Here is a 26,408-nt window from a genome sequence, read left to right on the forward strand (position 1 = left end):
AGCTAGTCGCAAACAGACCTGTGGACATGGCAGCATCCATGCTATACTCACAAAGAACATCGGGACACAAACAACTTCACTCAGGCGTGCAGCATTGGAAGTTAATAAAATGAACGTAGCATCTTATATGCAGCTGACCTAAGATGTGTACCTAGGTAGGCGAACTCTACGAGGGACATTCTGACGCAAGTGAAGGTACCAGTGTCTCAAAGATATAGACATATCAACAAGATGATGAGGTGATTTTGCTTTGACGACCCTGTATGAGAGGGCACCAAGGGGCACTTGCTGGTTCGAGTTCCGCATCGTTCATTATCTCTCCCGCCCTGAGGCGTTAAACTGCAGCGTACATCCCAGCATCTGGTCAGGAAGCCCGACGTATGGCTCGTGTGGCTGAGATATCTCTGCTTATGCAGATCTTTGAACGGAGCCGCGCTGTCAAATGCACAACCAGTATGTGGCGATGTCGCATCGCACATTTCGTGGTGAGCATGCAGTGTCCGAAGAGGTTATGTCCAGGACTGCGTCGCTACCGAGAGACATCACATCCATGGAGAAGTCTCTCACCTTCACAACTTCACGTCAACTGTAATGTACGACCAATCATTGCGCTCTCTCCCACTGCAAAAGCAGGGAGAAACCGCACCCAAGATCAGCCAAAGTATTCCTCTCCACTTCACAGACGGTTTTCGTTCTCATGGAGACCTCACACCGTCCGTAGACGACGGGTCTCTCCAAAGAAAATGCTTTTCGTGAGTGTGCAATTTGTTTGCGTTGTTCAATGAAGTGGAAAGGCAGGGACGGCCGCGATTGAGATTTTCTTCAGCAGGCCGGCGGAACCTTTGGCCGGGGCGCTTGGACGCAGCACGCAGCCCCGCCACAGGCAGGTGGGCTGTTCCGGATTTGGGTTTGAGTCACTTTGTGTGGGATTTGAAGTCGAAAGTTGCCTGCCGCCAGTCTCCACCACCGCAGCTGCTCGACTGACCAGACTAATACCTCGACAACCGAAACCACCAAACCAACTACTCTCCGATCGCCAAACTCGACCCCCAGTTGCCCAGCATGGAGTCTGAATCCGACCACGACCACCGCGATGACGAGAGCATGTCCGAGCATGAGGAGATTGAGGAGACGAAGCCAAAGTCCGCGATGAAGAAGGGCCGGGAACCCGCGGCGCCCGTCGTGCGCCCAGAGCTTCCGTAGGTGTTGAAGACATGAGGCTCTGCGCTGCATAGCTAACGCGCACAAGCGAACAACCAGACCCAAGCACCCTCGACCTCACCACGCTGAACCCGCTGTCGCCCGAGATCATCTCCCGCCAAGCCACAATTAACATTGGAACCATTGGCCACGTCGCCCACGGAAAGAGTACTGTCGTCAAGGCCATCTCCGGTGTGCAGACGGTCCGTTTCAAGAACGAACTCGAGAGGAATATTACCATCAAGCTCGGTTACGCCAACGCGAAGATCTACCAATGCGACAACCCAGAGTGCCCGCGCCCAACATGCTACCGGTCATACAAGAGCGACAAGGAGGTCGACCCCGCGTGTGAGCGTGAAGGATGCGAAGGCAAATACAGACTGAAGCGCCACGTCTCTTTCGTCGACTGCCCCGGTCACGACATTCTCATGAGCACGATGTTGTCAGGTGCCGCCGTCATGGACGCTGCGCTACTCTTGATCGCTGGAAACGAAACTTGCCCGCAACCGCAGACAAGTGAACATCTTGCTGCCATTGAGATCATGAAGCTGAACCACATCATCATTCTTCAGAACAAGGTCGATCTGATGCGGGAAGACAGCGCTGCGTCGCATTACGAGTCCATCCTCAAGTTCATCCGCGGAACCGTCGCCGATGGCTCGCCTATCATCCCCATCTCTGCCCAGTTGAAGTTCAACATCGATGCCATCAACGAGCACCTCATCAGCAAGATCCCCGTCCCAGTACGCGACTTCTCCGCGAAGCCCCACATGATTGTCATTCGATCCTTTGACGTCAACAAGCCTGGTGCTGAAATCGATGAGCTGAAGGGTGGTGTTGCTGGTGGCAGTATCTTGACCGGTGTATTGAAGCTGGGAGACGAGATTGAGATCAGGCCCGGTATCGTGTCAAAGGACAGCGCCGGAAAGATTCAGTGCAAGCCTATCTTCTCAAGAGTAGTGTCTCTGTTTGCCGAGCACAACGATTTGAAGTTCGCCGTTCCCGGAGGACTGATCGGTACGTGACCATTCCTGCAGACTCATGCACCACTCAACTAACACACAACAGGTGTCGGTACACGCGTTGACCCTACTCTGTGCCGTGCGGATCGTCTCGTTGGTTTCGTCCTTGGTCTCCGTGGACACCTCCCCAACATCTACACTGAACTCGAAGTCAACTACTTCCTCCTCCGAAGATTGCTTGGTGTCAAGACTGCGGACGGCAAGCAGGCTAAGGTAGCCAAGCTTGCAAAGAACGAAGTCTTGGTAAGTTTCTATCCACGATGGCAGATGACAAAGCTGACACTCGCGCAGATGGTCAACATTGGATCAACCGCTACCGGTGCCAAGGTTGTTGCTGTCAAGGCTGACGCTGCCCGTCTGTCCCTCACTTCACCTGCATGCACAGAGATCGGTGAGAAGGTGGCGTTGTCCAGACGTATCGAGAAGCACTGGCGTCTCATCGGCTGGGCCAACATTGTAGCGTAAGTTTCACGGCATATCTAGTTGCGTCCACGAGCTGACATCTTCATCAGTGGTAACATCCTCCAACCTATCGTCGACTGAGCGGGCATGGTGCGTAGTGGGGTAGCTCTCGAAGAGTGGAACGACAAACTTTACGAAGGGACGACGTAGACATAAGCGGTATGACGGCAAAACACGTGCATTTGGTTCCTAGCATTTTCTGCCGGAGTCGGTTGCGCTTGGAGATGGGCACCAAAAGTGGTTTTCTCGCAGCTGTGATTTAGACAGCATCTCGAAGCCATGACAGCAGAGGGCTAGCGTCACTAGGGAGCGAGCGTCTTGTGTATCAGTACGTTCTCCAGCACAGTGTAGCCGCATATAATGAAGCATGTACATCCACTGGAATTGTTGGGAATGCGGATGACAGCGGGTCACGCAGGCGGAAAGTAGGCCGATCTTCACATGAAAGCCATTCTGTAACATGTGCAAGAAGCTGGCCTACCAACGTCAGATCTGCGTGCTAGCCTACATTTGCCTCACTGTCCCCTCACTGCGCGTTGTACGATTTCTCCGCTCTCAGTATTGCTTTGATTGCCTATACGAGGTATGTTTGCGAGGCTCCAGTATTATGCCGGTATAAGGCCAGCACACGCTCAAAGGTTCACGTGCACTGACTCGGGGTTTAGAGTTCAACTTGCCCTCGCGTGCTAAACACCGCAACAGTTATACGAGTACGCGCATCTGATTGTGCGGCGACTGGTAGCGCGTCTGTCTTTTCTTCTTTACGCTCGCTGTTGGTATTACTTTTATCCTGTATTGTAATTGCAAGCATACATTGCAGCGGTCGACACAACAACGAAGTTTGCGGGACCCTGCCCAGGACGGAACTGAAGCGCGACGGCTATGGAAGAAGACCCTTCGAAAGCGAGAGCGGCGCCACCTCCGCTGCACATCTACCGCCCCATCCCGCGTCGCAACTTCGAATCCCATAACGACACGGCCGATTCGCCCACGCACGCCTTTTCACAAGCCACGCCCCCGAGCGCGACCGAGAACCGGAGATCGTCCGACTTCCTCGCGCAGCTCAATGCGCGCTTACTCAGGACCTTCAACTCGCGCGACGATGACTCGGAAGACCAGGAGAGGGAGAGGGGGCCGCCGCCGCGGAACAAGAGCTACTTGAACATGACGAGTAGCACGCTCTCCGGCATATACGACGAGACGGGCGCCAACACGGCGGGTGAACTCAGCACGGCGGAAACGCCCTGGGGCACTGGCGCCGAGACCCCCGCACACACTGCCATGGGCTTCCAGCCCTGGGAAACGGGCATGGGAAGTCCTGATGGCGGACTGAGCTTGAAGACACAGGCCAGGAAAGGGTCCGCCATGGGCAAAGTCGAAGGAAGGCGGAGGAGTCACTCGGTCAAGCAACCGCGCCACGGCGTCTGGAAATACGTCGTGATCCTGGGCAAGCTCGTAGCATTGTACGTCTTTGGCGTCATCTACGGGGTTATTGTCTCGCATCTCCATGAGACGAGACAGTTGGCAGCTGTCCACGTCGAAGGCGTTGATCAAAAGAGCCAGGCCTACCTCGCGACCTGGGGGTTGTTTGGGGTTGCCCTGGGAAGCTTACTCCCATACGTTGATCTCGTGTGGGATGCGCAGCGGAGAGAGGACGAGACTGGAGACAAGGAGACGGAGACGCACGATTCACCCATCAGCGAGCAAATCAACGATGTGGTAAGGAGTGTAGCAGCTTTTGTAGGAATCGCGTTCGCTATCGTAAGTCTCATGAACTACTTGACTACACACATCGACCCTGACTAATACTCTCCCACAGCGCCGTCTCCCCTGGCAATCAACCCTTCAACTCACCCTAACACTCGCCCTCGTTAACCCAGCTCTCTGGTACATACTCGACCGCTCGAAACCCGGTCTCTCCGTCTCACTCACCGTCACGTCCATCCTCACATCTTTCATCTTCCTTTCGAACCCCGACGTCCTTCCCTCGCCGTCTCTACCAGCAACAACAAACGCTACACAAGTTCCTTCCATAGGCAGTCATACACATGCAAAAGGCAGGCCAGCACCGGTCGTTACACCAGAGCTGTTTGCTGGCATGATCAGCTACGAGAACCTGGCTGTGGTGACGTGGGTGGGCAGTGTTCTCTTTTGCAGTTGTGTTTGCTTTGGCAGTATAGGGAGGAGGTTGGCTGTACTGGAGGAAAGTGGGTGGAAGAGGTGAAAATTGTTGTTATAGAGGCGAGAAAGCCTCGGAGATTACGTTGCAGTCTTGCGCAACTACGGCGTGTTGGGGTATTGCTAGACTTTGTGGACGGTATGGGGCGTCCGGAATGGATCAAATTATTGGCTTCACGTGAAGCTTTGGATGCCATTTACCGTTATCATCAAGTGACATGTACTGCTCATCGATCATGTTTCCGTATTCTCGTGCCCTTACTTGACTAGAATCACACAGCATAGCTGGTAGTGTAAGCATCTAGAAGTTGTACTTGCGATAAGACTCGGATACGACATGTCTTTATAGATCTCAGCCTCGAACTTTCTACATTAGAACACGACTTTGTGAAATATGCACATAATAAAGACTAAATCCTAGAATGCTACCAGAAGCGCTTAGTCCCAATCCATAGTTTCACACGAGTAGCATACACTACAGCTGTATGACTTGAGAGCAAAAAGAGAGCAAAGGTTGTCAGTTTCTGCTATCTAATTTACCAAGGCTAGGCAATAGGACGAGTCATATTCAAAGAGCAAAAAAAGAACGCAAAAAAGAAGTGTCGCAAATTGGCGGTACTGGGAACTACAGACATGTTAGTGAACAATGTCTCAGTAAACCGACTCAATTTAGGAGGTTCAAACGTACTCGAACCCAGGCTGGCGCGGATCTGGATCGGGACAAGCTAAGTTGTCCGCCAGCCACAACGCGACGTCATACCACTAGACCATACCACGGTAGGGCTGTTAGTTTTACTGTACGACAGGGGGGTGGTTGTGCAGTGATGCTTACCCTTGGTGATCTGTTTTGATGGGAAATTCTCAAATTGGTAAGTAATTGTAGTTGGCAAAAACCAGGGCTATTTGGGAATGTTGGGAGTTTGTCAGAGATGAGGGTAACATAGTGGGGAATATGAGTCAAAGTAAAGGTATCGTGGGGACAACCCGCGGTGCCGAGTGGAGAAGGAACACAATTGGGGATAGTTTGCGTCCATAGAGTAGCAGCTAGAATCAAACGCATCATGCAGAATCGGTCGTTGGAGTGGAGACGCCAGTGTGGCTTGTGTTTTCAAACTCATTTGGTAAGGTCAGCACGGGACAGACAGTGAGATGCGTAACGTTCGTTTATGCTTTCTCAAGATACATAATCCTTCCATGAGTGTGCATATCCTCATGTTCATGAATATTTCAAACCCTGTGGGCTGTATCAAACCAACGGCTTCGGCCACTGACTACCATCTTACTTCAGCCCCTATTTCAACCACCCCCACGTCTCTTTCTCGTAGATCCTGAAAGCCGTCTTATATGTTTCCTCTGCTTTCGTACCCGTGGTGTATTATGCATACGATACTAGGCGAAATCCGGATACATCGTTACACGTGAAGCTTACTGCGCCTTGGACAGCTTCGCCCTGCTAGCAGCGAGCGCAGCAGACAGACTGAACTGAGTGTTGATACCGTCGATACGGTGGACAGCGTTGAGGTTCTTGACGCAAGTGATTTGGAAGCAGGTGGCAGTTCCCTGGCGGGAGGCGATCGTAGAGTAGGCGAGGAAGTATTCCCAGATCTGGACATGATTAGTATCTAGCATTATAAGTACGCGACCCGTTTCTTACCTTGAACCATCGAATACCGTACTTGGCAACAACCTTCTCCTTGTTGGCGAGCCAGTTGCGGTACCACCTCCAGAGAGTAGCAGAGTAGTGTACACCGATGGTGTCGACCATCTTGACCTCAAAACCAGCACCCTCGAGCGTGTCGATGACGAAACCAAGGGGAGTAGAAGCGTCGGCACCGGGGAAGACGTATTTGTTCATGAAGAGACCCCAGGTAAAGTCCTCGAATTGCCAAGCCTTGCGGAGACCAGCGATTTGGAGGAAGAAGACACCATCGTCGTCGAGCATGTCGTAAACCTGGCGGAAGAAGGAGCTCAAGTGGCGGACACCGACGTGCTCGGCCATCTCGAGACAGGTAATCTTCTGGTAGCCACCAGGAGGAAGGGGGATATCACGGTAGTCCATGCAGAGAACGTTGGACTGGCTCTCTTCGATGCCAGACTTCCTAAGGCCGTTGTTGCCCCAAGCAGTCTGGTTGCGACCGAGAGTGACACCAGTGACGTGAGCGCCGTAGTTCACGGAGGCGAACCTGGTGAGGGTTCCCCAACCGCAGCCAATGTCGAGCATCTTCTCGCCCTTCTTCAGGCCGATCTTTTCACAGACGACTGACATCTTGTTGTCCTGGAGCTGTTCGAGGCTCTCTTCGGTGTTGATGTCGGAGATGATACCGGAGGTGTAAATCATGCGTGGGCCGAGGAACCAGCCGTAGAAGTCGTCACCGCGGTCGTAGTGGTCGCGTACCTGTTCTTCGTCTGAAGCGGGGTCAGCATATCATCAGTCGATAAATCGTCTAGACACGTACCCTGGGACCTGGAGTGGACAATCATCTCAGGAATCATGCCAAAGAGGAAGTGCTTGATCAATCCGAGGGTGAAGCGGGGCTTGGACCAGTCGTGGCGCCATTCGAGGATCTCGAGCATGTCGCCATTGAGCTCTACCTCGCCGTCGAAGTACTTCTCCTGGAACGTCTCGATGGGGATCTGCTTCTTGCCGTAGTATGCGTCGCGGTCCTCGGGCTTGTTGAACTTGAGGTAGTGCTCGATGGGCTTGCCGGGCAGTTTGGCCTTTTCGTTCTTGCGGGGCGCGAACTCAGAGGTGAGCCACCAGAAGGGACCTAGAATGGGGAGGAAGAGGACAAGGGCGAGGAAAACCCATGTCTTGAAGCCCATGCCCCAGCTCCAGGTGATGTAGGCGGGGACGCCCACCAACAGCGAGATGAGGGCATAGTTGTTGAACGAATCGCGACCGGAACCTTCTGCGGGCAGAGGAGCATTCGCAATGGTCGGGTACTGTTGATCGCCAAATGTCAGCTTACGGGCCCGCGGTGTTGACGCTCAATGGCTGGTGGGGTGCTCGTTAAATTGACTACATGCAACCACATACCGATGTCGTCTTGACGCCGCAGTCGAACTCGGGCGTCGTGGGCGAGGGCGCCGGCGGCGTCTCAACCCACTCGAAGTTCTCCTCAGAGGTATTGCTGCTCATCTTGCGTACCGCGGAGCAATTTTGCAAGATGGGAGGTAAACGTGTTGGGATCCCGAGCCTTTAACGGCGGTGAATCTACTAAGCGAACGCACTGGGGTTGCGCCTGCCCCCCTGCACTGGCCCTGCAGGAGGTCGACTCGTAGCCTAGCTTCAGACCACTCCCAGCACACCGACGGCGACTCCCATGGATTGGCGCGACATACGTTGCAACATTGCCAGCATAACTCTGCCTTGTTGATAAGGCGTGTGGGGCGGGAAGTCACAATCACCCACAACTCAACGTCCAGTATCTTGCCATGAATTCTAGTCTACGCGATAGGCTTTCTTACCAACGTGTAGTCTCGTTCCTTCTTCGGCCATACACGTGTATGATCTGAGGACCCTTTGTTTTCACCAAGATTAACGACAACTTTGTCCAGATGGGAACAATTTTCAGATTTGCCAAGCCTGGTTCTAGCATAGGCGGGGCACGCTCAGGACCTCGACGCGTCCGCTAGTAGCTTCCCCCTAACAAAGTCCACCTTCTCCTTGGCCACACCGGCTTTCTCCAGGTACTTCTCCACGCTGCCGTACTTCTCGACCATGTAGGAGTTTACATGGCTTACCAGGTCCGGGGGACATATCGCAAACTGTTCGGTCAGACCAATTGATGCCATCTCTTTCAACCTTCCCTCCTTCTCTGGCTCGAGTTCTGGCTCGGACAGGCGATAGTCTTCGTCGATAGTGGTTTGATCCACACCGAGGAGCAACAGGACCAGCATGACTACGAGCCCGGTTCGGTCCTTGCCCTGCGTGCAGTGGACCAAAACTGGCCAGTTCTTCTCTTCTCCTAATACATCAAAGACCTGTGTGACTTCGCGGGTGCACACGTCTAGCGACTGCTCGGCCAGTCCGACAAGACCCATGTCTTCCATGTGAGGAGCTAAGATTTTGATCGCATCCTTGCGGTAGCCGACAATCATGAGGCCTGCGAGCCTGAAGAACTCAAGCCATGTGAGCTTCGAAAGCAACATGCGTGAGAAGGCTGAGCCATTGAAGTTGATTTCGTGGTAGATTATGCCGGGTATCTTTAGGGGCTCCGCTGCGTCGTCGTTGGTTTGAGGGACTGCTGCTGACGCTTTAATTCTTGCATCGTGCTTTTGCGCCTGCTCAATATGCTCTGTTCTGCACCAGTCAACACGATATCAGCTCCTGAGCGTCGCGTCTGCCTACTTCGTTCGTAGATCGATGATGCTCTTCACGCCATATTCCTTCAGCAATCTCTGCCTGTCTTGGAAAGAGGCCTCATCTTCAAAAGTCAGCGTTGCGCCAAGGCATGTGTGGGAGGTACGCACCAGGTCGTGCACTTCGGAACAGTAAGCCGTTCTTTAGACGGCTGCAGCACGGTCAGCGCAAGACTAATCTCAAGGCGCTTCTGTGGATTACCTAGTTCCTGTTGTTTCATTGACAAACTGGCTGACATCGCGAAAGTTCAAGATACTTTTGAGTGGCGTTTGCAGTTCAGCCATGTTTACTACAGCCGACAGACTAAAATTGGTGGTATACCTAGGTAGCTGTGTGCTGAATCAAGATGGAAAGTTAAAGCTCGGTGACGTAGTCAGCTCACACTAACCGCATCCAACCCGGCTTTGTCTCCCGAGCTTGTCGCTGAAACCAACGCGCACCAGTAGACGGAAGTACATCACTACAACAATCAGGATGGAAGCGCGCCATCTTCGTAGCTCACTTGATTCCGGATTGTGCTGTTGGGATCAGCGAACCTAACCACGACACCGTCTGGAAATATCCGTCGCCTGTGCATACATTGGAGAAAGAAACCTGGCCACCACGGCGTGCAAGGGCAATTTAAACACCTACCTCTAAAACCCTACATCACCTTGGGATACTTGCGAATTTCAGTTTTTGTGGTCGTTTAGACGGTAGAGCGCCTGTTTAGTTTGTTCCTTGCATGTCGTGCCGCTATGTTCCACTATGCCAAGTGTAACGTTCTGTACGCTGATGTTCTTCGTTCGCTCGACGCAGGGCTGCGATCTTCAGATGTGCACCAGGGTGCTGACAGACAGGATGAACCCTCGACGCACTTGGTGCATGATTTGACTGCTTCGGTGAGTCCGTCGCTGGCTTCAATCAGGACAGGCAAGGCCATGTCGGGCTCAGGCTAGAACCAGGCCTGGAGTGGTAAGGCTAGTGTGAGATTTCGACGCGGAACGCACCCTTACGGCGATCCTCCACAGGCCTAGGTAGAGCTCAAGGTTGATATGACATCATCGCCGTCCTCTCGTCATTTTAGCCATGGAGGGCGCCGCTGTGTGTGACCCTAGTTGGCGTTTGCCTTTCCCTCTTATTTCTTGTGATCGCCCCCGAAGCAGCGCCTGACACGTTCCCGTCTTGCTTCGACCCGCTCTTTCACAATGGCGACGACAGCCCTTACCACGGACGCGCCCCCCGCGTCTGACAGCAGACCCTTGAAGCAATCGGAACAGGCGGCTCCACCGCGATCCTCCGCCGAGACGAACATGCGTTGCCCTGACCCATCCGCGCATCAGCATCCAAAGACCAGCGCGTTGCAAAACCAGGCGTCGGCAGCGGCGCTTTACTCGCACAACCACGGTAGCCCTGCCAAAGCAAACGTGTCGAAACCCATTAATCCGCTCGGAGCAGACGGAAAGCTCTCGTCGGCCAGTGAGTGCAATGTTATGATTACCGCATTACATCATACCCTAACAGAGATCCACAGGCGCTGCAACGAGCCTCAAATACGCAAAAGCCCAAGACCTCCCCAGCTACCCCGTGGTGGGAATTGATACACAGTCCTCTGCTGGAGCCGCCGCATTACTCGCCAACCAGAACAAGAAGAGCCCGGAGTGGTGGAAACCCGAACAATCTTCCGCGGCAGGCAAGGCTGCGTTGCTCGCAAACGGTTACAAGATGGCGCCCATGTGGCAACCAGAAGCAAGCGCAGCAGGCTCAAAGGCCGCGCTTCTCGCCCATAGAGATGGCGGAAAGCTGAACCTATGGCAGCCTGAAGCTAGTGCTGATGGTCATTCTGCTGCTACCATCGCTATGCGCAAGGCAGCACCCAGCGCAGACGTGGATTACGGATATACAGACCAGGGCAGGAAGAATGCCTTTACTGCAGCCACCGACGCCCACTCGGCGTCAAGACGCAAGCGCGCTCAATCAAACCCACCCACTGCGCCGCTGTATCCAGACTCAAAGAACTCTGCTAGGAATGCATTGGGCGCAGCAACGCTTGCCCACAGTGCATCGACCCGGGCCAAACCTCAAGCAACTCCTGTTGACTCTAGTCGTGGCGGCTATGGTGCTATGGAAGCCGCACGTATCCAGCATGCGAAGAGCATCTCGCGCGACATGTACACGAGCGCTCCACCAGTTGCATTAGAGACGGACGAGAAGAAGCATAACGATGCCCTTCGAGCTTCCGCCATATCCATGGCCAAGAAGATTTACGATGTGCAGCAGCAACGCATTGATGGCGCATCAGGCCAGTCCATTGCCCGTACAGGAGCGACGGCAGCCCATAGTCAACAGCCCGCGACCGGCGAGGCCGACATCAAGCAGCAAGCTATGCGCTACATCGGGATCCAGGAGGCTGCGCAGAAGCTCGCACAAGAAAGACTATCCAAGATAGGATACGACGAGAACGCTGCTTACCGAAGCTACTACGGCTACGACCAGCCGACACGGTCGAAGCTCTCAATGCGGCGTGGGCGCAACCGCGCGCACAGTGCTTCCGAGACAGCTCCTGCGCAAGATTCGGATTCTGACGAAGACGACTTCCGCTCAAGACGAATTCGCACGCAGATGGACCAATTCAACAAACAGCTGGCCGACGTCGATGCAAAGAAACGCGAGAACGACCGCAAGTCCCTGCTTGCTGCAGCACAGCGCAAGGTACAAGCTCAAATGCAGGGTATGGATAAGCAGATCTATGATAAGACTGGCAAGATGTCATCCGCAATGGTGGACGATTGGGATGAGAAGGCGCGACAGCGAGCCCTAGCCAACTCTGAAACCCGTATGGAAAATCACGGAAGAGTACACATCGGTAACGGTAAATGGATGGACCAAGGAGACATTGATGCTATTGCCCAAGCGAGAATTCAGCCTACATTGGACGAGATCACCGAGAAGACGGATAAGCGCCGTGCCGAGGACGAGAGACGACGTGCTGAGGAGGAAGAGCGCCGACTTGACCAGGAGCAAGAGAAGCGCCGCATCCGAACGGAGAAAGAGCGTGCCGCCGAGATCAAGGCAGAGGAGAAGCAGGGCAGGGGTACGTGTTCATCATCGCAAAGTTCTCACAATACTAACTCTTGACAGACGAAGAGAAGAGGGCTGCTAAAGCGCGGGCTGCCGAAGAGAAACTCGCAGCGAAACAGGCCAAGGAAGCTGAGAAGACCAAGACTTCAGGAGAACAACGCAAATCAAAAGAGATCACCACGGCTGAGCCTGCAGTGGTGGCCAATGAACCTCCACGCGACAACGAGGATCTGTACGAAGAGGCAGAGCTCACAGAAGCTCACCCCATACCGGAGCACGATTCGGCCGATCCAACCTCGCCGACGTCCCAAGGATCCTCCAAGGGTTTCAAATCACTCTTGAGCAAACTGAAGAGGCGTTCCAAGCATTCTCCTGCGGCAGAGACCGAAGGTACTTCCAAAGAACAAGAGCCTGGCTTCATCGGTGGCGCGACTCTCCGGAACTCCGTCTCGCAACCCCAGTCTCAATCTCTATCTTCAAAGAGCGCTAGCGAACCGGCTCGTGAATCGATAGACAGCCGCATATCTGGTGAGGCCGATCGCCCAAAGGATTTGGGTCATGTTGAGCCTTCGTATGTTCCTCACGTTGGTGTCGTCAAGGAAGAACGCTATTCAGACGTCTCATCTCTGTCTGGCGATGAAGATGAATTCAGCTTGGCACGTGGGAGGTCTGCAGAACGTGTTGTAAGCGGGGCCACAGCGACATCTGCTGGCGAGAGCTTCGAGGAAGCGCGTGACCATTTCGATGAAGCCCTGGCACCGCCCCCAGCATTCGGCTCTGATGCAGAGAAGGCCAGGAAGGGAAGTCCAAATCGGGAGTCAAAGTTCCAAGAAGTGGGATTGTAGGCCTTGTGATGATCAGACAAGGAAATGAGTTTCGTATCTGCCATGCTTGACATGAAGGTTGTAATGGTTGCTATGTTTGGGATTACGTTCAGTACGAGTAGTCTGCGATGGTATAGGAAGCACAAGCATGGCCTTGATGTATAATGTAATGTCTTACTTTGTATGAGATCGTTCTGAAGTTCTTGGGGTCATCTTAAAAGTTGTCCAGAAATAGCAATGTGGAATTCACGTTCTGCTCTCATGCTTGTTGCGCGGAGACGCGCCGGGGAACTACGGGTTCCCGCGTCACCTAGCCTTACGACCTGATATTACGAATATGCAAGGTAACGAAGTGCAAGCCAATTTCAAGGCCTATGGACAAGATATAATCTTCTCTTCTTTGCAACGCGGTGAAGGCATCGAAAACGTCGGTGTGGAAAGTGAGCGTACTCGGGATTGGTCGCTGCAGCAAACGTCATTGGGTAAAGCTGCCACAATTGGGTTTTACCTAATCGGGAGCTTTGCCAAGCATAGGGCGAACCAGCGTATGTGGAAACAACACCAGGAGCTCCTTTCTCGAACAGCATCACCTCCACGACCCCGACCCCGCCTTATACGACCGTCTCTCATTTCCTATCACGCGCTTCTGGAGTTGTGCACCTGGGTCTACTTCTTCCTTTTCTTCCGATACCCGATTCTTGCGCGCTTTCTCACCCCGGTGAGCTTGGAGCTGGACTGTCGCAAACATGGCCCAGCGACAGGTGCCATTGCACGTCACTCAGCCGACGCTGGTATGTGCCGCATCAGACCCTTGCATGCCAAAGTGCTTGAAGCTAACAATTGACAGCTTACGAACCTCAACATCCTCGTACGTTGGTCCCAGGCCTCGCTTTCCGCGAACAAGGCAACCAAGGACCCCAGCTAACACATAGTCCAGCCGGCATCGATATCATGGCAAAACTGCGTACGTAACCCCACAAGGTGTATGCACACGACCAAGTTATGCTGACAGCCACCGTAGACACTCGAGTCCGACAAGTACGTTTGCGTGCGCCAGGTCAACAACGAAGCCAACGCGCCCGCCGAGACCGTCATCATCGACCTCAAGAACACCAACAATGTCATCCGGAGACCGATTCGCGCCGACAGCGCCATCATGCACTTGACTGAGCCCATCATCGCTCTCAAGGCACAAGGCCGGACACTGCAGCTGTTCAACCTTGAGACCAAAGAGCGTCTGCAGACCTACAGCCATCAGGAGGACATCCAATTCTGGAGGTGGATCAGCCAGACGACACTTGCGCTCGTCAGCACAAAGGCCGTATACCACTGGGATGTGCTTGATTCGAAGAACGCTGTTGCGCCGCGTAAGATCTTCGATCGCCAAGAACAACTCGAGGTATGTGAACTGGGCCATTCAGCGCCAATCGCATCTAACCCGCTGTGTAGAACAACCAGATCATCAACTACGTTACCAACGATGACGAGAGCTGGTCTTGCTTGGTCGGTATCACATCGAACCCCGCCGGTGGCATTCGTGGAAACATGCAGCTCTTCTCCAAGGCGAGGAACGTCAGCCAGCCCCTCGAGGGTCACGCTGCTACCTTTGGCACACTCCGTCTCGATGGCGCCTCAACCGACACAAAGATCTTCGCCTTCGCTGTGAAATCTTCATCTGGAGAAGCCAAGATCAACATCGTCGAGGTCGACCACAACGCCGCAAACCCAGCCTTCCCGAAGCGCCTCATTCCGATCCACTGGCCTGCCGAGGGTACTGGTGACTTCCCGCTCGGCATCCACATTGCGCAAAAGTACGGCATTTTAATCGTAATTACGAAGTTCGGTTTCATTCACCTCCACGACCTCGAGACCGGTACCGCTCTGTTCCTGAACCGGATATCTGAGGAGACAGTCTTCACAACGGCGCGAGATGACGAAGGCACTGGTGTAGTCGTCATCAACAAGCGCGGACAGGTTCTGCATACAACCATTCGGGAAGACACCCTGATTCCATACATCATGGAGAACCCGGCGTGTGCTGAAATTGCGTACAAGCTTGCCTCAAAGGGCGGGCTTCCAGGCGCAGATCAGCTCTACTCCCAACGATTCGAGACGCTCATGTCCCAGGGAAACTTCGCGGAAGCCGCAAAGGTCGCTGCCAACTCGCCTCGGGGCTTCCTCCGCACAATGAACACGATCAACAGGCTGCGCCAGGTTCCCAACCAACCTGGTCAGATCACTACTCTGCTACAATACTTTGGTCAATTACTCGACAAGGGTGGTTTGAACAAGGAGGAAACTCTGGAGTTGGCCCGACCTGTTTTCGCCCAGGGCCGCAAGCACCTCATCGAGAAGTGGCAGAAGGAAGGCAAGCTTCACTGCTCAGAGGAGCTCGGTGATCTCGCCAAACCCCACGATCTGAACCTCGCTCTGGCCATCTACAAGGAGGCGAACGTATCCCAGAAGGTTGTCGCAGCGCTCGCGGAGCTCGGCCACTACGATCTCATCCTGCAGTACTGCAACGGCGTTGGCTACACACCCGATTACAACGTCTTGCTTCAGCACGTTGTTCGCATCAATGCCGAGAAGGGAGCCGAGTTTGCTTCTCAGCTAGCGAAGAACGAAGGTGGCCCACTGATTAGTATTGACCGCGTTGTCGACATCTTCCAGTCCCAAGGCATGATCCAACAGGCAACCGCTTTCCTCCTGGATGTTCTCTCCAACGATCTACCCGAAGAGGGCCACATGCAGACCAAGCTCCTCGAGATGAACTTGCTCAATGCCCCTCAGGTCGCAGATGCTATTCTGGGCAATGAGATGTTCCACCACTACGACAAGATGCGCATCGCTCAGCTCTGCGAGAACGCTGGTCTGCTGACTCGTGCTCTGGAACACAATGATGACCCAGCCGCGATCAAGCGTATCATTGTTCAGACCGACAAGCTTCCAGAAGAGTGGCTGATCAACTACTTCGGTCAGCTCACAGTCGAGCTGTCGCTTGAGTGCTTGGACGCCATGCTCACTACCAACATCCGCCAAAACCTTCAAGCTGTCATCCGCATCGCCCAGAAGTATTCTGATCTGCTTGGCGCCACCAAGATCATCGATCTGCTAGAGAAGCACCGTACCGCGGAGGGTCTGTACTTCTTCTTGGGTTCCATTGTCAACGTCAGCGAAGATCCCGACGTTCACTTCAAGTACATCGAGGCTGCGACCACTATGGGCCAACTCAACGAAGTTGAGCGTATCTGCCGAGAGAGTCAGTTTTTGAACGGAGAAAAGGTCAAGAACTTCTTGAAAGAGGCCAACCTCACGGAACAGCTACCTCTGATTATTGTCTGCGACCGCTTCAACTTCATCCACGATCTTGTACTGTACCTTTACAAGAAGCAGCAGTTCAAGTCTATCGAAGTCTACGTTCAGAGGGTCAACCCTGCCAGGACACCGGCTGTCGTTGGCGGTCTGCTCGATGTGGACTGCGATGAAAGCATCATCAAGGGCCTTCTGGCTTCAGTGACGCCGTCTTCGATTCCAATCGATGAGTTGGTTGCCGAGGTTGAGTCGCGAAACCGATTGAAGCTTCTTCTCCCATTCTTGGAGCAGACACTCGCAAGTGGCAACCAGCAGCAAGCTGTCTACAACGCCTTGGCCAAGATCTACATCGATTCCAACAACAACCCGGAGAAGTTCCTGAAGGAGAACGACCAATACGACACGCTCACCGTTGGCAAGTACTGCGAGAAGCGTGATCCCAACTTGGCATTCATCGCCTACAGCAAGGGACAGAATGACCTTGAGCTGATTCACATCACCAACGAGAATGCCATGTTCAAGGCCCAAGCACGGTACCTTCTGGAGCGAGCCGACTCCGAGGTCTGGGATTATGTCCTGAGTCCCAACAACATCCATCGCCGATCGCTCGTAGACCAAGTCACTTCCTCGGCTGTTCCTTCGTCTACCGATCCAGACAAAGTCTCTGTTGCTGTGAAGGCTTTCATCACTGGTGACATGCCTGCTGAGCTGATCGACCTGCTGGAGAAGATCATCTTGGAGCCAACTACATTCAGTGATAACCCGTCCCTTCAGAACTTGCTGATGCTCACTGCCTGCAAGTCCGATCGCGGTAGAGTGATGAACTACATCCAGCAGCTCGATCAGTACAGCCCCGAGGACATTGCCCAACAATGTATCGAAGTCGGCATGTACGACGAGGCCTTCGAGATCTTCAAGAAGCACGAGAACCACGTCGAGGCTGCCAACGTCCTCATTGAGCACATCGTTTCAATCGATCGAGCATATGAGTACGCTGACAGGGTTGACACGCCTGAGGTGTGGAGCAGGGTCGCCAAGGCACAGCTGGACGGTCTTCGTGTCACGGACTCAATCGAGTCTTACATCCGTGCCGGAGACGCATCCAACTATCTGGAAGTCATTGAGATTGCTACCCACGCTGGCAAGGACGAAGACTTGATCAAGTTCCTGAGAATGGCTCGCAAGACTCTTCGTGAGGTACCCGTCGATACCGCCTTGGCTTTCTGCTTCGCTCGTACCAACCAACTACCCGAGCTCGAGGACTTCCTCCGCGCTACCAACGTTGCAGATGTTGAAGCGTCAGGTGACAAGGCTTACGAGGAGGGTTACCATGAGGCGGCCAAGATCTTCTTCACTAGCATTTCGAACTGGGCGAAGCTTGCAACCACTCTTGTGCACCTGGAGGACTACCAAGCTGCTGTCGAATGTGCCAGGAAGGCAAACTCCGTCAAGGTCTGGAAGCAAGTCAACGAAGCCTGCGTCGCGAAGAAGGAATTCCGTCTCGCCCAGATTTGCGGTCTCAACCTGATCGTCCACGCCGAAGAGCTCACCGATCTCGTTAAGCAGTACGAGCGCAATGGCTACTTCGACGAGCTGATTAGCCTGCTCGAGGCTGGTCTTGGATTGGAACGCGGTAAGTACACCCCTCTGACAACTACCGTCCCACGTCAATCAAGAAAAAAACCGAACGGGTCTGCAGCCTACATCAACATGAAAACCTACAAGATAGGTGACCTGGCGTCGATGTAGGCTCTAGGCCTGTTCAGTTTTTTTCTGGTATGAGGTGGTTCTGTTAAAAAGTTCAACCCTTCAACAATCATAACCCATGACAACTACACTATGTACAAGATGCTAACTCAGTCAATCTAGCCCACATGGGCTTGTTCACAGCCCTTGGTGAGGCTCTAGCCAAGTACCACCCTGAGCGTGTCATGGAGCACCTCCGTCTTTTCTGGTCAAGGTCGGTTTTCGAGTAAATTTCGCTTGTGTGCTTCCAACTGACAACCCATAGGATCAACATTCCAAAGATGATCCGTGCAACAGAAGAGGCCCATCTATGGTTAGTAGCAAGCTCTCATAACATTCATACCACTCGGTTCTAATATTTTCCAGGCCGGAACTCATCTTCCTCTACGTCCACTACGATGAGTGGGACAACGCCGCCCTTGCCATGATGGAGCGTGCCGCAGATGCCTGGGAGCACCAAGCATTCAAGGACACCATCACCAAGGCTACCAACGTTGAGATCTACTACCGGGCTTTGGGCTTCTACCTTGAGGAGCAGCCAACTCTCTTGACGGATCTCCTGCAGGCGCTTACTCCCCGAATTGACGTCAACCGTGTTGTCCGCATGTTCGTCAAGTCTGACAACATTCCTCTGATCAAGCCCTTCCTCCTCAACGTCCAGTCGCAGAACAAGCGCGAGGTCAACAACGCCCTCAACGATCTCCTGATCGAAGAGGAGGACTACAAGACACTCCGCGACTCGGTCAACAACTACGACAACTACGACCCTGTTGGCCTTGCCCAGCGCCTTGAGAAGCACGACCTGGTGTTCTTCCGTCAAATCGCTGCCGACATCTACCGCAAGAACAAGCGATGGGAGAAGTCCATCACTCTCAGCAAGCAGGACAAGTTGTTCAAGGATGCCATTGAGACCTCTGCCATGTCAGGCAAGGCTGATGTCGTTGAGGATCTGCTCCGCTACGTAAGTTGGCCTCTGTATTCACCAAGTACCACACTAATCCGCAATACAGTTCGTCGATATTGGCAGCCGCGAGTGCTACGTTGGTATGCTCTATGCTTGCTACGACCTCCTCCGCCCTGACATCATTCTCGAGATGTCATGGCGCAACGGTCTGCACGACTTCACCATGGTATGTAAATACACTTCCGTGTGTGCTTTGCAAATCACTAACGCTTCATCAGCCATACATGATCAACCTCATCTCCCAACAGACGGCCGCTCTCGAGATGCTCAAGAAGGACAACGAGGAGCGCAAGACCCGCGAGGTGTCACAACAGAAGAAGGAGGACGACACTCCGATCCTGGGCTCGCGTCTCATGCTCACTCAAGGTCCAATGACTTCGGCCCCGTCTCCAGGACCGTATGGCCAGGCCAACGGCATCGCCCCGCAGCCAACTGGAGGCTTCCGCCCCTTTTAGACGCTGTCCAAATGGAGACGAGCTTGCTACTCCGCAAATGGGGGTAGTCAAGGGTTCTCTTCTCACTACATATTGATGATTGGTGGAGCATGCAAAAGCGAACGGAGGGTTCATAGGTTTTGGGCAGTTTGCGGCAATGTACTCTACAGGCGTTCAAGGGGGCCTCTTAGTCTGGATGCTTCATATATAGAACATCTTCAGGCTTCTGTACTCTAGTTAATCACTTCATTTGCGCTGATATCTCGTGTTCTCTGTGGATGTTCCCGTGTTGTGATCCCAATGATGTTGCACCCTGGAGTCGAACATCTATGACGAAGGTACTCACACCTGATACATCGTTAGTATGTCAACATGATGACTGACGATCTTAACATTACGTTTCCGTCTCAGTATTCGAAACACTAGCAAAATGTCACGATCGTTGCGGCCATCACGTAGAATTGAGAGTCCTGAGCAGTGGCGGCTTGCAGGAATTAGGATATGCCCGGCTCCTACATGCATTTATTGGGTGATGTACGAGATATCCACACGTAGCCTGGAGCTACTCACCACTAACAGCACTTGCGCAGGCATCGATACGGCCAGTTGTTACGAATACAAAGCTTGTTTCTGGTTGAGCATATCCACGCTGCGCAGGGCGAGTACCTCAACGGGCCTTTGCATAATGATGTTGGTGGTTGAGTATCACATATCCTTAGGCCTTGACTCTGCATGCTACCACGCTAACCCAGGAAAAAATTGAACACCCTAGAGCCTACGTTGATTTCAGGTTACCTACTTTGCAAGTTTTTGTTATAATGTAGTCTGCAAACATGCTCGGTGTTTTTCTTGTACGAGGTGCTACCGTGGTCGAGAACGAAGAGATCCACTTGAGACGAACCTGGCAGACCCCCGTTAGCAAATGTCCAATTCCCAAAGTACGCAACCAGAGTTTGCACTACCTACATATTTTTCGTCACGTGTCGATTGTGAGCCTTCCAAGGTTGGCTTTAGTTGATTCTCAAACTTGGTACACAGCGAAGGTTTGACGTCCTTTCCGAATAGCATAATTCCTATAGCAAGCTGAGACATGATACGACGCAGTGATGCACGAAATGTAGATGTGCCGTTGATCAAACCCTAGAAAGCATAGCAGATACCCCGAGGACAGGTTGTGGTGACCCAAGAAAAGGTTTCTGTGTATGCTCACGGATAAATTAGCTCAACCGTTCGGGCGGCAATGTGCCAAGTAGCGAGTGTTTGAAGCTCCGTATCGCAGGTGCATGATCTTTGCCAAGCAATCTTGGAAGACTAGTACACGAGTAATGTTTCCAGATGCAGCCACTGAATGCCTCAAACGACCCCATCGTAAGCTAACGTCACCGGTTTCGAAGAGTCGCTCATAGCCAAGTCAAGTCTAGATCTACGTAACCATCTGTCATGGTGAGAGGCGGAACCGCATGGGCGTGATGCGCAGCCGGTAATAGCTCAGACCCATGTTCCGAATACTCCTCGCAGCCATGCAGGTACGCGGCCACGAAGCGAGGCAAAGGTCGGAAAAGTATACCGTGAACGAGGTTAAATAGCGAGGTTGCCCTCGACGGCCATAAGGAGCTCGGTAGAGGAGCCTACGCCGAAGGAAAGCGCTGGATAAGCACGACATTTTTCCGCGATGCCGAGCTTTCTCCGATGCGGTAGACACTGCTCTGGCAGCTGGGATGGAGATGGAATGGGCTCGCGAATGGCTTGCCAGAGGGGTCAGAGTGGGTAGCGGTCAAGGTTTCAATGAGCGTCGACGACACCGGACGAGGTGCGTGTGGCTTTGGCTAGGCGCCCCACGTGCTTAGTGGGCGTGGGATATGTAGAGCAAAAAGGTTTTATACATGTTTAAGATTCTGGTACGCGGTGGGGCAGGGCCTGTGACGACGGTGACAATTTCAATCGTGTCGCACACGGGGTGGTTCCGTCGGCGAACCTTGTCAGTGCCCCTCCATTATCTCCCCGCGCGAGGGAGCTCTGGCCAGGTGGTGGCATGCAGCTATCCATGGTTAGCTTGGTTGCTTTTCAGGTGGCCGACGGGGTCTCTGCAGCGTGTTTCCATCTGGCTTGGCTGTGTGGATCTGTTTTGGGATTAAACTCGCGCTCTGCACATGGTTGAGCGAGTGAGTCGTAGCAAGTAGCAGACCCTGGATATCCGATAGTCGGTACCATAATAAATTGGCGCTGTATCCTACTTCTCCTGCGCCTTTCAGACCTCCCCCTCTCCTCCTCTCTCTCACTACCTCTACCCCCTCTCTTACCCCAATACACACAGCCGTCATCCAGCATGACGACGCTTGCAGTTGACCAGAACGCCTCGTCGGCCATTGACGAGAACGACTTCGACGAGGACCATGGCGAGCACCACCCCCACAGGAACTCGGTCCACCACAAGCTGCGTGCGAGCAGCTCCATCATGCAGCTGAAGAAGCTGCTGGGTACGTTGGCCGAGCACAATGGCTCACTCCTCGCTCTTCGGCGCTCTAACAGCTCTGCCAGTTGCCAACCGAGGAGAAATCCCCATCCGTATCTTCCGAACAGCGCACGAGCTGTCGCTGCACACCGTGGCCGTCTACAGCCATGAGGACCGCCTCAGCATGCACAGGCAAAAGGCCGACGAGGCGTACGAGATTGGCGCCCGCGGCCAGTACACGCCTGTCGGTGCTTACCTGGCGGGCGATGAGATCATCAAGATCGCGGTCGAGCACAACGTGAACATGATTCACCCGGGCTACGGCTTCTTATCGGAGAATGCAGAGTTCGCGCGCAACGTCGAGAAGGCTGGCCTCATTGTGAGTTTTACCGCTTTGTTTACGCTATGACGGAGCTGCGTGGAGGGGTCGCCGCTGCCTATCAGCCGCTGCTGAGCCTATCGCTCCCGCGCGAGATGAGGCATTGGCGGGGCCGATCCCCAAGCAGCCCGGCGCCGATCACCGCAGCGCCCATGGCCTTTTTTTCCTACCCATGCAATATGCGACTCATGCTTACTTCTGCTTCTAGTTCGTGGGCCCCTCTCCCGACACCATCGACGCGCTTGGTGACAAGGTCTCGGCGCGAAAACTCGCCGTCAAGTGCAACGTCCCCGTGGTGCCAGGAACCCCGGGACCCGTCGAGAAGTTTGAGGATGTCAAGGCCTTTACCGACGAGTATGGCTTTCCCATCATCATCAAGGCTGCTTTCGGCGGTGGTGGCCGTGGCATGCGTGTAGTACGCGAGCAAGAGACGCTCAAGGACTCGTTCGAGCGCGCCACTTCAGAGGCCAAGTCGGCTTTTGGTAACGGAACCGTCTTCGTCGAGCGCTTCCTCGACAAGCCCAAGCACATTGAAGTCCAGCTTCTCGGTGACAACCAGGGCAACGTCGTCCATCTCTACGAGCGTGACTGCAGTGTCCAGCGTCGTCACCAGAAGGTCGTGGAGATTGCTCCCGCCAAGGACCTCCCAGTTGAGACTCGTGATGCTATCCTTGCCGACGCTGTCAGGCTCGCTCAGAGCGTCAAGTACAGGAACGCCGGAACTGCAGAGTTCTTGGTTGACCAGCAAAACCGGTATGTTATATATCCCATCCCACCACACTCCACCACCTCGTAGAAGAAGAAACGGAACACCCTGGAGCCTACATCGACGTCAGGTTACTCCATTTACAAGGTTTCATCTCGATGTAGTCTCCAGGGTGTCCATGAAGAACTTCGCTTCCATTCTACCTCAGCCCATTCCACCCTCACCTACTCCACTTCTACATGACTACTATACTATACTTATGATGGATTTTGCTAACTATCAATAGCTACTACTTTATAGGCGAGTTTAAACGACATGAATTCATAGAATAAGTTTACTAACATCTCTATAGAAATCAACCCCCGTATCCAAGTCGAGCACACCATCACCGAGGAGGTCACCGGTATCGACATCGTTGCGGCACAGATCCAGATCGCAGCAGGTGCATCTCTCGAGCAGCTTGGCTTGACCCAAGACCACATCTCCACACGAGGCTTTGCCTTCCAATGCCGAATCACCACAGAAGACCCCGCTCAGAGCTTCGCGCCTGACACCGGAAAGATCGAGGTGTACCGCTCTGCCGGTGGTAACGGAGTCCGTCTCGACGGTGGTAACGGTTTCGCCGGAGCCATCATCACCCCTCACTACGACTCTATGTTGGTCAAGTGCTCTTGCCGCGGTTCCACATACGAGATCGTCCGCCGAAAGATGCTGCGTGCTCTAGTTGAGTTCCGTATCCGTGGCGTCAAGACCAACATTCCCTTCTTGATCAAGCTCCTCACACATCCTACCTTCGTCGACGGACAATGCTGGACAACCTTCATTGACGACACTCCCGCTCTCTTCGACTTGATCGGATCTCAGAATCGTGCTCAGAAGCTCCTCGCATACCTGGGTGACCTCGCTGTCAACGGCAGTCAGATCAAGGGACAGATTGGTGAGCCCAAGTTCAAGGGCGTCATCCCCATCCCGGCCATCCACGACAACAACGGCAAGAAGGTTGACACCTCCGCGCCTTGCACCGAGGGATGGAGGAACGTCATTCTCAAGGACGGTCCCGAGGGATTCGCCAAGGCTGTTCGCGCCAACAAGGGTTGCTTGATCATGGACACCACATGGCGTGATGCCCACCAGTCGCTTCTCGCCACTCGTGTCCGAACTGTTGACTTGCTCAACATCGCCAAGGAGACCAGCCATGCCTTCTCCAACGCATGGGCTCTCGAGTGCTGGGGTGGAGCTACTTTCGATGTCGCCATGCGCTTCCTCTACGAAGACCCCTGGGAGCGTCTTAGGAAGATGCGCAAGCTCGTACCCAACATCCCATTCCAGATGCTCCTCCGTGGCGCCAACGGTGTTGCGTACTCCTCGTTGCCCGACAACGCCATCTTCCACTTCTGTGAGCAGGCCAAGAAGAACGGTGTCGACATCTTCCGTGTCTTCGATGCGCTGAACGACGTTGAGCAGCTTGAGGTTGGTGTCAAGGCCGTCCTCAAGGCTGGTGGTGTCGCTGAGGGTACCGTGTGCTACAGTGGCGACATGCTCAACCCCAAGAAGAAGTACAACCTGGAGTACTACTTGGATGTTGTCGACAAGATCGTCAAGATGGGAGCGCACATCCTCGGTATCAAGGACATGGCTGGTGTACTCAAGCCTCGTGCCGCCCGTCTTTTGATTGGTACCATCCGCGAGAAGTACCCCGATCTCCCTATCCACGTGCACACCCACGACTCTGCCGGAACTGGTGTTGCATCTATGGTTGCCTGCGCTGAGGCTGGTGCGGACGCTGTTGATGCCGCTATCGACAGCATGTCCGGTATGACTTCTCAACCTAGCATGGGTGCCATCCTCTCATCTCTGGAGGGCACCGACTTTGACGCTGGTCTGGACGCACACATGATCCGTAACTTGGACGCATACTGGGCCCAACTCCGTCTCCTCTACTCACCCTTCGAGGCCGGTCTTACCGGACCCGACCCCGAAGTCTACGAGCACGAGATCCCCGGAGGTCAGCTTACCAATTTGATCTTCCAGGCATCGCAGCAAGGTCTTGGTGAGCAATGGGCGCAGACCAAGAAGGCGTACGAGCAGGCCAACGACTTGCTCGGCGACATCGTCAAGGTCACCCCCACCTCCAAGGTCGTTGGTGACTTGGCTCAATTCATGGTATCCAACAAGCTGTCTTACGACGACGTCCTAGCCAAGGCTGACCAACTCGACTTCCCATCCTCTGTCCTGGAGTTCTTCGAGGGACTCATGGGTCAGCCATACGGCGGTTTCCCCGAGCCCCTCCGCTCGCAAGCTCTCCGTGAGCGAAGGAAGATGGACAAGCGCCCTGGTCTCTACCTTGAGCCCGTTGATATCCCCAAGATCAAGGCTGACCTCAAGGCTAAGTGGGGTGACGCCACAGAGTGTGATGTTGCATCATACATTATGTACCCCAAGGTCTTTGAGGACTACAAGAAGTGGACCACCAAGTACGGAGATCTTTCCGTTCTGCCAACTCGTTACTTCTTGTCGCGCCCTGAGATCGGCGAGGAGTTCCACGTCGAACTTGAGAAGGGTAAGGTTCTCATCCTCAAGCTCCTCGCCATCGGTCCTCTATCCGAGCAGACCGGTCTGCGTGAAGTCTTCTACGAGATGAACGGTGAGACCCGTACCGTCACCGTGGAGGACCAACACGCGGCTATCGAGAACGTCTCGCGACCCAAGGCCGATCCCACAGACAGCAGCCAAGTCGGATCACCCATGTCCGGTGTCTTGGTTGAGGTCCGTGTTCACGATGGTAGCGAGGTCAAGAAGGGTGACCCAGTTGCTATTCTGAGCGCCATGAAGATGGAGATGGTTATCTCCGCACCACACTCTGGAAAGGTCAGCGGCCTGTCAGTACGTGAGGGTGACTCGGTCGACTCTGGCGACTTGGTCTGCAAGCTCGTCAAGTGAGCGTTTCGCTTGGATAGTTTGCTTTGTTTATGAGAGTTATGAAATCCAAGAATGGACATGATTAGATAGTAACGAATTACGGCGCTGGGATGCCATTTCAACTTCAAAAACGTCCATCTGTTCCTTCTGACCGTGCCTATGAACATTGAACCACACAACTTCTGAAGCTTTGCGTCGCTTCCACACGAATAATGATCGTGCTATACAATACGCAAAAGGATTCTCTTAGCCTATGCCCCCAGTTTCCAATCTGCCCAAAAACATACATTGCATTACAAATTGATTATGTTCAGGAGATCATAGGCCTAGGAGGTATCTAGTGGATTTTGTCCCGGTATACTTACAGACATGCCATAGCGCAGTGTG

The 26,408-nt window shown here is 53.6% G+C and overlaps 7 protein-coding genes across 7 annotated transcripts; 5 read left to right on the plus strand and 2 right to left on the minus strand.

The window, feature by feature from the left end:
• Positions 1-1,062: 1,062 nt before the first annotated feature.
• GCD11 (eukaryotic translation initiation factor 2 subunit gamma) lies at positions 1,063-2,765 on the plus strand (the record flags this gene model as incomplete). The annotated part of the gene is made up of 5 exons (XM_049377057.1): positions 1,063-1,199; positions 1,250-2,217; positions 2,269-2,465; positions 2,514-2,683; positions 2,735-2,765. The coding sequence occupies 5 exons, from the start codon at positions 1,063-1,065 to the stop codon at positions 2,763-2,765; spliced, it is 1,503 nt and encodes a 500-aa protein (XP_049233282.1).
• Positions 2,766-3,566: 801 nt separating this feature from the next.
• On the plus strand, positions 3,567-4,908 carry J4E87_005445 (uncharacterized protein; the record flags this gene model as incomplete). The annotated part of the gene is made up of 2 exons (XM_049377058.1): positions 3,567-4,445; positions 4,504-4,908. 2 exons carry the CDS (start codon positions 3,567-3,569, stop codon positions 4,906-4,908), a joined length of 1,284 nt encoding a protein of 427 aa, XP_049233283.1.
• Positions 4,909-6,287: 1,379 nt separating this feature from the next.
• MT2 (Sphingolipid C9-methyltransferase 2) lies at positions 6,288-8,001 on the minus strand (the record flags this gene model as incomplete). Its single annotated transcript, XM_049377059.1, has 4 exons — positions 6,288-6,467; positions 6,517-7,268; positions 7,319-7,805; positions 7,900-8,001. The coding sequence occupies 4 exons, from the start codon at positions 7,999-8,001 to the stop codon at positions 6,288-6,290; spliced, it is 1,521 nt and encodes a 506-aa protein (XP_049233284.1).
• Positions 8,002-8,474: 473 nt separating this feature from the next.
• On the minus strand, positions 8,475-9,509 carry J4E87_005447 (uncharacterized protein; the record flags this gene model as incomplete). Its single annotated transcript, XM_049377060.1, has 4 exons — positions 8,475-9,165; positions 9,214-9,289; positions 9,336-9,376; positions 9,427-9,509. The coding sequence occupies 4 exons, from the start codon at positions 9,507-9,509 to the stop codon at positions 8,475-8,477; spliced, it is 891 nt and encodes a 296-aa protein (XP_049233285.1).
• A 903-nt stretch (positions 9,510-10,412) lies between these two features.
• On the plus strand, positions 10,413-13,130 carry J4E87_005448 (uncharacterized protein; the record flags this gene model as incomplete). The annotated part of the gene is made up of 3 exons (XM_049377061.1): positions 10,413-10,683; positions 10,739-12,298; positions 12,346-13,130. The coding sequence occupies 3 exons, from the start codon at positions 10,413-10,415 to the stop codon at positions 13,128-13,130; spliced, it is 2,616 nt and encodes an 871-aa protein (XP_049233286.1).
• A 725-nt stretch (positions 13,131-13,855) lies between these two features.
• On the plus strand, positions 13,856-19,586 carry J4E87_005449 (uncharacterized protein; the record flags this gene model as incomplete). The annotated part of the gene is made up of 10 exons (XM_049377062.1): positions 13,856-13,900; positions 13,957-13,977; positions 14,047-14,073; positions 14,131-14,508; positions 14,559-18,054; positions 18,291-18,381; positions 18,433-18,480; positions 18,534-19,128; positions 19,178-19,297; positions 19,350-19,586. 10 exons carry the CDS (start codon positions 13,856-13,858, stop codon positions 19,584-19,586), a joined length of 5,058 nt encoding a protein of 1,685 aa, XP_049233287.1.
• Positions 19,587-21,891: 2,305 nt separating this feature from the next.
• Positions 21,892-26,042, plus strand: J4E87_005450 (uncharacterized protein; the record flags this gene model as incomplete). The annotated part of the gene is made up of 5 exons (XM_049377063.1): positions 21,892-22,042; positions 22,104-22,396; positions 22,605-23,153; positions 23,403-23,406; positions 23,455-26,042. The coding sequence occupies 5 exons, from the start codon at positions 21,892-21,894 to the stop codon at positions 26,040-26,042; spliced, it is 3,585 nt and encodes a 1,194-aa protein (XP_049233288.1).
• Between the last annotated feature and the right edge of the window lie 366 nt (positions 26,043-26,408).

This window comes from Alternaria ethzedia (genome assembly GCF_023757985.1).
Source record: "Alternaria ethzedia strain BMP 0044 chromosome Unknown scaffold_11, whole genome shotgun sequence".
NCBI lineage: Eukaryota > Fungi > Ascomycota > Dothideomycetes > Pleosporales > Pleosporaceae > Alternaria > Alternaria ethzedia.